At 37.9% G+C, this 12,899-nt stretch overlaps 1 protein-coding gene across 1 annotated transcript in view; it reads right to left on the bottom strand.

Annotated features, from left to right (window-relative positions):
* LOC124588381 (molybdenum cofactor biosynthesis protein 1-like) overlaps positions 1-6,964 on the bottom strand; it is a 65,327-nt gene extending 58,363 nt beyond the window's left edge. Inside the window, exons 1-3 of the mRNA XM_047131472.1 lie at positions 6,941-6,964; positions 6,803-6,840; positions 6,454-6,709 (exon numbers count right to left, since the gene is read on the bottom strand). Coding sequence (XP_046987428.1) covers positions 6,454-6,709; positions 6,803-6,840; positions 6,941-6,964 — 318 coding nt within the window. The remainder of the gene's footprint in view (positions 1-6,453; positions 6,710-6,802; positions 6,841-6,940) is intronic.
* Positions 6,965-12,899: the final 5,935 nt, after the last annotated feature.

Genomic DNA, 12,899 nt, shown 5'->3' with positions numbered 1-12,899 from the left:
TCGGGGAGAGGCTATAACCCTGTCTTACTCCCTTCCCAACCACTGCTTCCCTTTCATGTCCCTCGACTCTTATAACTGCCATCTGGTTTCTGTACAAATTGTAAATAGCCTTTCGCTCCCTGTATTTTACCCCTGCCACCCTTAGAATTTGAAAGAGAGTATTCCAGTCAACATTGTTAAAAGATTTCCCTAAGTCTACAAATGCTAGAAACGTAGGTTTGCCTTTCCTTAATCTTTCTTCCAAGATAAGTCGTAAGGTCAGTAATGCCTCACATGTTCCAGTATTTCTACAGAATCCAAACTGATCTTCCCTGAGGTCGGCTTCTACTAGTTTTTCCATTCGTCTGTAAAGAATTCGTGTTAGTATTTTGCAGCTGTGGCTTATTAAACTGATTGTTCGGTAATTTTCACATCTGTCAACACCTGCTTTCTTTGGGATTGGAATTATTATATTCTTCTTGAAGTCTGATGGTATTTCGCCTGTTTCATACATCTTGCTCACCAGATGGTAGAGTTTTGTCTGGACTGGCTCTCCCAAGGCCGTCAGTAGTTCCAATGGAATGTTGTCTACTCCAGGGGCCTTGTTTCGACTCAGGTCTTTCAGTGCTCTGTCAAACTCTTCACGCAGTATTGTATCTCCCATTTCATCTTCATCTACATCCTCTTCCATTTCCATAATATTGTCCTCAAGTGTATCGCCCTTGTATAGACCCTCTATATACTCCTTCCACCTTTCTGCTTTCCCTTCTTTGCTTAGAACTGGGTTTCCATCTGAGCTCTTGATGTTCATGCAAGTGGTTCTCTTATCTCCAAAGGTCTCTCTAATTTTCCTGTAGGCAGTACCTATCTTACCCCTAGTGAGATAAGCCTCTACATCCCTACATTTGTACTCTAGCCCTCCCTGCTTAGCCATTTTGCACTTCCTGTCGATCTCATTTTTGAGACATTTGTATTCCTTTTTGCCTGCTTCATTTACTGCATTTTTATATTTTCTCCTTTCATCAATTAAATTCAATATTTCTTCTGTTACCCAAGGATTTCTACTAGCCCTCGTCTTTTTACCTACTTGATCCTCTGCTGCCTTCACTACTTCATCCATCAAAGCTACCCATTATTCTTCTACTGCATTTCTTTCCCCCATTCCTGTCAATTGTTCCCTTATGCTCTCCCTGAAGCTCTGTACAACCTCTGATTCTTTCAGTTTATCCAGGTCCCATCTCCTTAAATTCCCACCTTTTTGCAGTTTCTTCAGTTTTAATCTACAGGTCATAACCAATAGATTGTGGTCAGAGTCCACATCTGCCCCTGGAAATGTCTTACAATTTAAAACCTGGTTCCTAAATCTCTGTCTTACCATTATATAATCTATCTGATACCTTTTAGAATCTCCAGGGCTATATATGATTTCTAATGGAGCTATTGTATCAGCATTCTCTGAAAGAAACATAACTGCTTTATGACACTGAGGAGAGCTACTACTAAGTTACTCACAGTTGCAGTTGTTCTTGATTTGAATACTGCAATAATAACTTTGTTGTCTTTGGTGAAGAAATTTCAGAAATCCGTGTTTAGTAACCCTGCTTTAGTAGCACTGTCATCAGTAATATTACCACAGCTATTGCGCAGTGAAGGTATTGGTTGTGTCTTGCCATTGGTGTACTACACATGCAACCAGAACCTCTTTGGATTTTCTTCCAGATTTCAAAACGAAGTTTCACTATGGGAACTATTAAACACATCTTGCACTGAAACCCACCCTAAGTTTCGAGCTTCAGTAAAACATCGCTAATCTTGGAGATTTTGCATTCTTTTAAATTTTGACATGCTTTTTTTCATTGCTTCTGCAGCTGAGTTTTGACATATTTTGTGCACCACCCTTTTAATTTATTTGGTATCCTTTCAATTTATTTGGTATATATCTCTTAATTGTTGTCGATACTATTTCTCTGAATTTAAGCCATGTCTGGTCTACACTTACAAAGTCAGGCTTGAAGGAGTAGAGACTAAGTAGAGACCGTCTCCTTGGAAGGCATTAAGTTAATTTTTATATGCTTTCTCATTAAATGCCCTATTGTGTAGGGCTGAAAATTAATAGGGATAAGGTAAACAGAATGTGCAAAGTAAGTGGAAATTACTCGTCTCTTCCCCGATTACAGTGCAATAGAAGATAATACAAGATGTTGACAGATTGCCATATCTCGGTAGCTTTATATGTAATAATGAGGTCACAGATGCAGAAATCACCAGCAGAACTGGAAAATCAGTCCATATGGCAATTAGGTCTGTAATATGCCAACAAAGCTTTGACTACACTCCTTTATCGTTTATATGTGTGAGACTTGGAAAATGTCAGTAAAATCAGCACACAGTCTCCATGTTTTTCACCAACAATGCTAGAGATGAATTCTGAAGATGTTAACCCAACCAAGTTACAAACGATGAAGTGCTGAGAATAAGAGGTCTACACAGCCTGCACAAAATTATTGTTGAAAGAAGACTGAGGATTGCAGGTTATGTTCTACGCATGTAAGGTGGAAGAATCCCAAAATCAACACTGTTGTTGAAATCAATGGACAGATACAGATGTACAGGAAGACCTTTTAACACCTGGAACTTTTGCAATGAATCTTCAATCCATGGACACAAACTTGGAGGAAGGTGAGAACTTGGCAGCTGATCAAGTCAACTAGTGGAAACCAGTTCCTTGTATGGTACACAGCAAATCTGAGTAAGTTAGTAAGTAAGTAAGTAAGTAAAGTACAACTGGGGATTTTGCAAAACTGTTGGATGATCGATATTATTGTCTAGATTTGACACTGTTGGACTTCTACCTTTTCCTTGATGTGTATTCTTCAAATTGTGAGTTTTACGAGAAAGCTGATAGATACTTACCAATCAACCTTCCCTGACACGAACTGACATTGTCTCTTTATAAATTCTACTGTGCTAACAATTATCTACTGAGAATCCTCGACTAGGTCTCCGCAGCTCAAATGAGCCAGTTTCTTTTAAATTTCTGTCTTTGGCTATAATTGTCTTCCAAGTATGGTGACACAACATCCTGTCATGAAACTTTTGCCTTTACACTTGTTTACTTTTCTGGACACTGCCTTTTTCTGCACTGTGCACTAAATACACTATGTGAGTAATGTCCAATCTCCAACAACCAATCGTGAACTGTAAACAGCTGTAAACTCTACCAGGGCACATAACAAACAATTAACATTTGTGTTTTAGTGTTCTAGGCTGTGAGGTCATCAGCGGACAAATAATTTAGTACCTATTCCTGGACAGCCAGAGTGGCCATGTGGTTCCAGGCGCTACAGTCTGGAACCGAATGACCGCTACGTTCGCAGGTTCTAATCCTGCCTCGGGCATGGATGTGTGTGATGTCCTTAGGTTAGTTAGGTTTAATTAGTTCTAAGTTCTAGGCGACTGATGACCTCAGAAGTTAAGTCGCATAGTGCTCAGAGCCATTTGAACCTATTCCTGACGTGCTGTTGTTTGGAACAACAACTGACATGATCCAAAATATTACTTTCTTTTATTATAGCTTCACTTTTATTTTGTCTAATGATTACTAATTTCAGTATCAAATTCCATCATCAAGCCACTATATGATCAGAAAGCATAGTGTATCGTTAAAATATTGTTTAATAAACAGATTACCATTATATCATCATTCCTTAAAGTAATGTCCAAAGTGGAAGGACAGATGATTAATTTTGAGTATATACTAAAGTCAGAGTACTGAACCGGATATGAAAGAAGGAAAACCAGAAGGGCAGTGAGAGACGGGTGCCTTCTATCACCTTACTTCCTTAATATGTTCATCAAGGAAGTAATAACAACAACAAAGAAAAGATGACCAGAATCAAAAGGTAATTTCTGGAATACGCCATGGAAATGTGATAGGACCATTACATTTACAATGTATATAAATGATCCAGTAGAAAGTGTCAGAGGCTCCTTAATATTGTTCACAGGTACTACACTTGTCCATCAGAAAGTAGCAATAACAGAAGACAGTATCAATTTGCACAATGACCTGCAGAGGATTGGTGAATGATGTAGGCTCTGGCAGTTGACCCTGCACATAAATAAATGTAACATATCACACACACACACACACACACACACACACAGGAAAAGAAATCCAATACTGTACAACTACACTATTAATGACAAATTGCTGGAAACAGAATCTACCATAAAATATCTAGAAGTAACTATCCAGAGCAACCTTAAAGTGGAATGACCACATAAAACAGCAATAGAAAAGCAGATGCCAGACTAAGATTCACAGGAAGAATCTTAAGTGAATGTAAATTACCCCTGTGTCCTTACCCAGTAAGACTGACAGAAGAGAGAAAGAAGATCCAATGAAGTGCGGAGTGTTTTGTCACAGGATCATTTAGTCGCTGTGAGATCATTACAGAGATGCTCAGCAACTCCAGTGGTAGATGCCATAAGAGAGCAGTTGTGCATCACGGAAAGATTTACTACCCAAATTTCGAGAGAGTAGTTTCCGAGAAGAGTCTGACAACATAATAGTTTCTCTCATATACAATTCACGAAATGATCACGAGAAGAAAATTTGAGAAGTTAGAGATAATACAGAAGTGTACTGACAGTCATTCTTCCCAAGCACTGTTCACAAGTGGAACAAGGCAGAGGGGATCAGTTGGTGGCATGAGACGTACCCCCTGCCACACACAGTTAGGTGGTTTTTGGAGCATGATGTCGATATGGAAACTTAATTGCATGCATATACACTGCAGATTGATGACATCACAATAGTAAATCAGAGTAGGAACTAAATAAAATGTTTCAGGCCTTAAATCAAGAAGTGGTAAAACTAAAGCTAAAAATGAATACAAAGAAGACAAAAGTTATGGCTACAGACAAGAAAGGAGGAGGAGGTAGGACTGACACAAGAACAGGCAATGAGCAACTCAAGAAAGGAACTGAAATTCAATATCTCAGTAGCATTTTGCAAGAAAACAATCAATATTTCAAGGCATTCAAGAAAAGAATAGCACAGGTGAAGAGTTCCTTCCAAAATAAGAAGAAGCTGCAACTGAATAAACATATCAGCTTCCACATTAAGAAAATATTTGTAAAGACCTTTGTGTGGAGTGTTCTGACACACAGATGCAAAATCTGTACATTAGAATAGCCAAAGGAAGCTCGCCTCAGACCTGCTGAAATGTGGTTCTGGAGGAGAAGTACAAGAACTATCTGCATTGACAGAAAAATTAAAGGAAATAGGAGAGAAGAAAGAACCACTGAAAGTTATAGGCCAGGGCAAAGCAAAATACACTGGACACTAAACTGGAGACGATAATCTTTTAAAAAACATTTCTGAAGGCAAGATCGTAGGCAAGAAAACAAGGGGATGACTGAGAACATCCTACTTAAACAATATGATCAATGAATGGGATTTTCTTCACACATGGAGATGAAGACAACTGCTGAAGAGAGGAAGCTGTGGCTGCAGAGACAAGGTTTAACCTTTTGGAAGAGTAAGGACAAACTAATACAAAATATGAGTCTGCATGGTAGCTACATATGGAATAAATGACAACTTCTTGTGTGCAGTCATCAAGTCACTTACCTCAGTAGGTGTCTTATCTACTAAAAGTAAAGGTCACTGTTGTGCTTTCAATAGATGTGAACTGCACCCTGAAAATGGTATGTCTAGTTTGCAGTTGTACAGAAGCTTTTTATTTTGCAAAATGGTTCAAATGGCTCTAAGCACTATGGGACTTAACATCTGAGGTCATCAGTCCCCCAGACTTAGAACTACTTAAACCTAACTAACCTAAGGACATCCCTGCCTGAGGCAGGATTCGAACCCGCGACCATAGCAGCAGCACGGTTCTGGACTGAAGTGCCTAGAACTGCTCGGCCACAGTGGTCAGCTTTTATTTTGCACAGAAATGTTTGATAATAAGATGAACTGATGCTGGCACTTGCTACTGAAACCAGTAGTACTTAGACACAACAAAAATGTGACTACAGAATTAAGAATAATTTTTCCAAACAATCGAGTATTTTTACCAAAACAACACCACAATAGTGGAAACTTATTTTAAACTAAAGACACAAAAGAAAAAAAGAGAAACTGTAAAGATCTTGAGTCTCATAAGACTCTCTTGGGAGGAAAATATAAGATTTTTAATTGGTAAACTTGCAAGGCATCCTTTTTATGTTGTATAAACTACGAAACTGTTAGCATCGTCAGCTAAAATTTACTTCTTCTGTCTTAATATACCTTCCTTCACTTACAGCTGCAGTGTGGAGACAGCGGTGAGGGTGGGAGCGGGGATGGGGGCGAGGGTGTGGGCATACTGCTTTAAAATGGTGATTCTTGTATTGATATTCTTAACAACAGATTTATATCTTTTGTTTATGAAAGTCTGCATGCGATGACAGCTGCACTAGTAATACCTTCACAGGGTCGTATTCAAGTTGCAAGGCTAGATCTATGCCAACCATGACACGCTCCCAGCCTTTCCTCCTCGTGATCTGGTTGTAGCGTTGGGACTGCAGGGTGTCTAAGCTGATGTTCAGACCGTCAAGCCCTGCCCTCTGCAAGGCAACCAGCTGTCTTGTCAACATGAGGCCATCGGTTGTCATTAAGACACTTTCGAGATCTTTTATTTCCTTCAAAGCACCCGTGAAACAGCAAATTATTCTAAAGAAACTGAAACAAATAATTTGTAACATTGCTGCTGCATATGAAACAAAACTCCAGTTGATAAATTGAAAATACAAATTCCTCAAAAGTTAACTGTACATTTGCCCTAATACAAAGAGATAAGAAGGGTTAATAAACTGAATTGAAGAATGCAAGTTAAGATAGCAATGAAAAAATAATTAGAGGCATAAGATCACCTACTGCAACAGGGAAATGGGAATCAATATGAACCATTACCCAGCTACTGTCAACTGATTCCATGTCTCCATGCACACTGTATAAACCACTGTGGGTTTGTCCGACAAAGTACATTGTTGTACCACACATTATGGTTTTTCCCCATTCAATGCTCATGTGGAGTGTGGGAAGAATGATTCTTTAAATGGTTCTGTGCATGCTGTAATTAATCTTGCCTTCATGGTCCCTATAGGAGTGATACATATGCGGTTATTGTATAATCCCTAAATACCTCACTTAATACAGGTTCCTGAAATTTCATAAGTTAGGTTTTGTCATATATTTGGCGTCTATCTTCACTTGTCTGGCATTTCCAATTTTTAGTAGCTTCTTGATGCTCTCCCATGCATCAAATAAATCTATGATCAATCATGCTACACTATTTTGTATACATTCAATGTCTGCCATTAGCCTTATTTGTTATGGGTCATACTTAAGCAATATTCTAGAATGGGCCACACAAGTATTTTGTAAGCAATGTCCTCTATAGACTGATTGCATTTTCCAGTATCTTACCAATGAATTGAAGTCTGCATTCTGCTTTGCCTACAAGTGAGTCTATGTCACCATTTCATTTCATCCAGATATTTGTATGAGTTGACCAATTAAAACTGTGATTATTTGATAATGTAGTCATACAATACTGTCTTTTTTTGTTTTGTGATGTGCTCCAATTTACATTTCTGAAAACTTAAACTCAGTTGCCTATCTTTGGACCAAATTGAAATGTTATGATCTGACTCAAATTTGTGCAGATTTTTTTCAGGCAATAATTCATTATCATCCAGGAAAAGTATGAGGTTCCTTATAATATCGTCTTCCAGAACATTAAGGTACAACATTAATGTAATGGTATAAATTACTATAACTGTATAAATAAGTTTATAAGTGTGTAAAATACATTGAACTATTTGTTACAACAAAATATTGTACCGGTATACTCAGCAAGATGTTAAATCAGCAGATAGCTACATTTTATGTTCAACATTTTGTGTACAGCATATATGCTGGAAAGGAATTATACCCAAATTAAATAAATCTGAAGAAATGGTAGTGTGTGTCTGGAAAAAAAATCCGTAAAAACTCATACAGTCCAATTTGCTATTATGTCACTGTTACTGAAATATAATACAAAGTAACTGAATTCGATGAACATTCTCAGAGTGCAATATGCCTCAGAGTGAAATGCACAGTAATGTCAACATTATTTTTTAGGCTATGTTTGTGAAAATGGATGAAAGCAAACCACACATTTTGTTCTCAATCTGCGGAAGCATTATGCACTGTGAAACACTGTACTGCTGTTATACATAAAAGCTGTCTCATTGCCAACATCTTTCCCCTGCTGGCTGTTCTACACTTCTCATAACTAATTCAACACGTTGTAAGATATTTTATGCTGTATGACACCACAGTCCAATCTGGTTAGGATAGCATAAAAATAATATATGAATTTCAGTATTGAAACTGGAAAAGCAGAACAGCTCTCATCACACTGGATATCAAATCGAGGTTGGATTACAGCCATGGGTACATCATTTCATGCTACTCAACTGAATGTCATATGTCAGAGTTCTTCAACTGTAGTGGCTGGCGACTGGTGGCTGGCGGCTGGTGGCATACCCATCTCTTGGCATCCTGTGAACAGACGTTCTCCACAGGTGACAGATTTGAAGAAAATGCTGGATACGGCAACAGTGGAACACTCTCTGTATCGAGGTAGCTCAGTACAGCTCAGGTGATGTGTAGTCTTGCATTATCTTGTTAAAAGATAACATCAAAGAAAGACTTGTAAGGGATAGAACAATTTATCAGCTTCCTGAACATCGTTCCAACAGCGAGGAAAACAAAATAAACAAGAAAGAAGAACAAAAATACAACGCTGCTGACATTCCTAATTTAAACTAGAGGTATGTGATGCTGTAAATATGATTCCCAATTACCAAATTGTGAATACGCCCGATTTAAAAATTTATCACCATAATGTGCAATCCCTGCGTAATAAGATCGATGAAATTAACGTTCTATTAACACATGAACTTAATGATATCTCAGTGTTATGCATTTCTGAGCACTGGCTTAACCCAGAATTAATCCAGAATACTAAAATAAACAAATTTGTCTTGGCTGCTTACTACTGCAGGAAAAACAGCAAACAGTGTGGGGTAGCAATTTACACAAAGGATAATGTAGATTTTATTACACTACCTGACTTAACTAGGGCAAATGTCGAAAAGGATTATGAAATTGCAGCTATAAAAATTACTCAGTTCAACCTGGTTATTGCTACAGTTTACCGATCACCGTCTGGGAATTTTGAACTTTTCTTAAACAAAATGGAGTCATTGCTAAATAAAGTAAATAAAATGGATTGTGAATTTATAATCTGTGGTGACTTCAATATTGACTTCCTCATGAATAGTGGAAATAGGGAGACCATTTTGAACCTTGCAACGTCCTTCAATTTAAAGGCTGAAGTAAAAGCAGCTACCCGAGTATCAGAAACTTGTCAAACAGCTCTTGATCAGTTTCTAGTAAATAAGAGTTTACACAACACCTCACTAAAAATTTTCAATGCAGGTTTTAGTGATCATCTTGCTCAAATATTAAGCATAAAAGTACAAGGCAGTATTATTAACAACATGTCTTTTAGAACAGCATATCGAAGCTATAATCAGCATAATGTGAACTACTTCAACAACTTATTACACAAAGAAAAATGGCTAGGAGTGTACAAAATGAATGATATTAATGAAAAATTCGACACTTTCATTGATACATTAACCCATTTCTTTGAACTTGCATTCCCACTGAAAACATTAACCATACGGGGAAACTCTAGAACAAACAGCTGGATCACAAAGGGAATAAGGGTTTCATGCCAGAAGAGAAGACTACTTCATGAAATATGTAACTCGAAAAATTCCTCACCTGTAGTACGCGCATACTATAAAAAATACTCCAAAATATTAAGAAAAGTAATAAAAGCAGCAAAAATAATGCATAATGATGAAATCATTTATAATTCAGCTAATAAATCAAAGGCTATGTGGAGTGTTATAAAAAAAGAATGTGGAGAATACAAACAACCTTGGAAAAATATAACACTATCACATAAAAATAAAAAAGTAACAAACCCCTTAGAAGTAGCTAACACATTTAACAACTTTTTCACAGGTGTTGCTGAAAATATGTTACAATCAAACTTTAAGAGCATCCAGGCAAATGAATATAAAATAAGTACATGTAGAGGATCAATGTACATCGGTTCTGTTTCACAAGATGAAGTAGCTAAAGCAATAAAAGGACTAAAAAATTCCAAATCGGCAGGTATTGATGGTATACCTGCAACAGTGTTAAAGAAGAGCGCATCAAACCTAACTGAAGTACTCACACATTTATGCGACTGCTCACTTCAGGCAGGCACTTTCCCTGATGTGTTAAAAACATCAAAAGTTATTCCTGTATATAAAAAAGGGGATAAAGACAATGTAAATAACTACAGACCCATCACAATTTCCTCCTGCATCTCTAAAGTACTGGAAAAAGTTATGTATGAGAAACTTATGAAATTTATAAATAAAAACAGCATCCTATGTAATGAACAACATGGATTCAGAAATAAGAGGTCAACGACAACTGCTGTCTATGAGTGCATCAATTTCATCCTAAACCTGATGGACAAAAAACAGGAAACAATAGGAGTCTTTATTGACTTGTCAAAAGCTTTTGACATGGTGGACCATAAAATTCTGCTATCAAAGCTAGAAAGATATGGTATTCGAGGTCTGTCCAACAAGTGGATCAGTTCCTTCCTGACAAATCGTATGCAGGCAGTGTGCGTCAAGCACACAAATATTGAACTAAAAACTGTATCTAATCACTTATCTGACTATAAACAAATAAAATGTGGTGTACCCCAAGGATCCGTATTGGGACCCCTTCTGTTTCTTCTGTACATAAATGATCTAAGCTTAAATATTGATGCACACAAATCAATCATATTTGCAGATGACACCACGATTCTACTAAAAGGAGATGACGATGAACAGTTACAGCAGACAGTAAACACAGTCACGAAACAACTTAGCAGCTGGGCACAGAGTAATCGGCTTGTAATAAACAGTAAGAAAACCGTTGCTCTTAAATTCCACAATGTTCCTAACAAGGACATGTTTATCCCGTCAGTCTCTATCAATGACGAACCAGTTGGTAACAGTACTGAAACCAAATTCTTAGGACTTTGGCTGCAGAGTGACATCAGATGGAACAAGCATATTGAATGTCTCAATGCAGAACTGACCAAAACACGTTATCTTCTTTGTTCATTAAAATCATGCTGTAGTGAGAAAACAGTATTGAATGCATATCATGCGTACTTTCATTCTCGTCTTAGATATGGGGTCACCTTCTGGGGAAACTCTAAAATAGCTAATAGCACTTTTAAACTACAAAAAAAGGGCCATTAGAATCTTGTTTGGGTGCAAGCCTAGAGACTCTTGTAAACCCCTGTTTAAGAAATCTGGTATTCTCCCATTACCGTGTGTATACATTATGGAAACCCTTTTGTTCTTTAAATTAAATGTAATAGGCAAGGACCAGAGGCTAAAAAAAACTGTGATATACATGAGCACTTTACCAGACAAAACAGGAACTTACATATGACTCAAATCAGCATAGCACTGTGCCAAAAAGGTACTTTTCACATGGGAGTTAAGCTTTATAACAAACTTCCTGAAAACATAAAAGCTATCACTGAGGTCAATACATTTGGAAAATCTCTAAAGTCATATTTACAGCATCACTGCTTTTATTCCATTGAAGAATATTTAAATTTATGAAATGTGTTATATAAATACTTGTGTGTAAAGTGTATTATTGTAAGCTTAAATATGTATGCTTTGAAATTACTTTCAGCCTGTATATTTATAACTTGACTTGTCCAATGTCTTATGCATAAGCTGCTATGTAGACAACAGGACCAATAAAATACAATCTACAATCACGGAGCCCTTGAAAATAGGGCACAGCGATAGGCCTTAACAAAACACAAATGCAATGACTGATGTCCAAATTACTGGATATGTGAACCAGAAGTTGTGACATGTATCCAGTTGCACCCCATACCATCACATCACATGCTGGACCCGCATGAGAATGACAGGTACAATCTGGCCAGGTCTGTTGGCATCAGAGCCTCCAAACACAAGTACATCAATTGTGACGATGTTGCAGAACCGAGACTCGTCTGACATGATGACACAGTGCCATTCCTGTGTCTGGCATTGTTGTCAGTTGCACCGCTGTCAGTTCACCTCTCTCTAGAGCTGCAATAAGGGCTTGACAGTCTGTGCTGCTCCAGATGCCATCACATTGTCTGTGTGGATATCTGTCTCACTGTATACAAGCCCACTTCCTGACTAAATGTACACAACTTCACTGCAGGATCACGTACGCATGAGCGAACACTTGTCTGCCCTCTCAGGTGCTAGTTGGGTGGCACTACTGAGGCCCTGCAAGGCATTTAGCATGGCCCTCCTGAACCTACCAATTCTATGTTGGCACAAAATGAGATTCTGGGCAATGCAAGCAGCAATATAGTGAAACAATAAACCAGAGTCTCAGCAGACCATGAGCCTGCCACTGCCAAATCTGGAATGCTGATAAACATTTCTCCTTCTTCCATTATGCTTAACACGGTCTTCGTGTAAACAACCAACACTGAAATAGAATTTCTGAATGAGAAACCCGCTCCATAAGCTTTTCTTGCATGCAGAATATGCATGGGAGTGCTGAAAAGTAATGCCTCTGAATTTTTTATTCTGTTCTCAATATCGGTCGAGGTATGACACGTCACGCATATTACTTGGTCAACTTTCCCACTTCACTGACTCATGGCACACCCACCTCCCGCAAACAGATGGAGTCGGCATAGGCAGCCCACTCTGACCAGAGATTG

Source organism: Schistocerca americana, unplaced genomic scaffold (genome assembly GCF_021461395.2).
Source record: "Schistocerca americana isolate TAMUIC-IGC-003095 unplaced genomic scaffold, iqSchAmer2.1 HiC_scaffold_64, whole genome shotgun sequence".
In the NCBI taxonomy this organism is placed as follows: Eukaryota; Metazoa; Arthropoda; class Insecta; order Orthoptera; family Acrididae; genus Schistocerca; species Schistocerca americana.
This window is presented reverse-complemented; position numbering and strand designations above follow the sequence as displayed.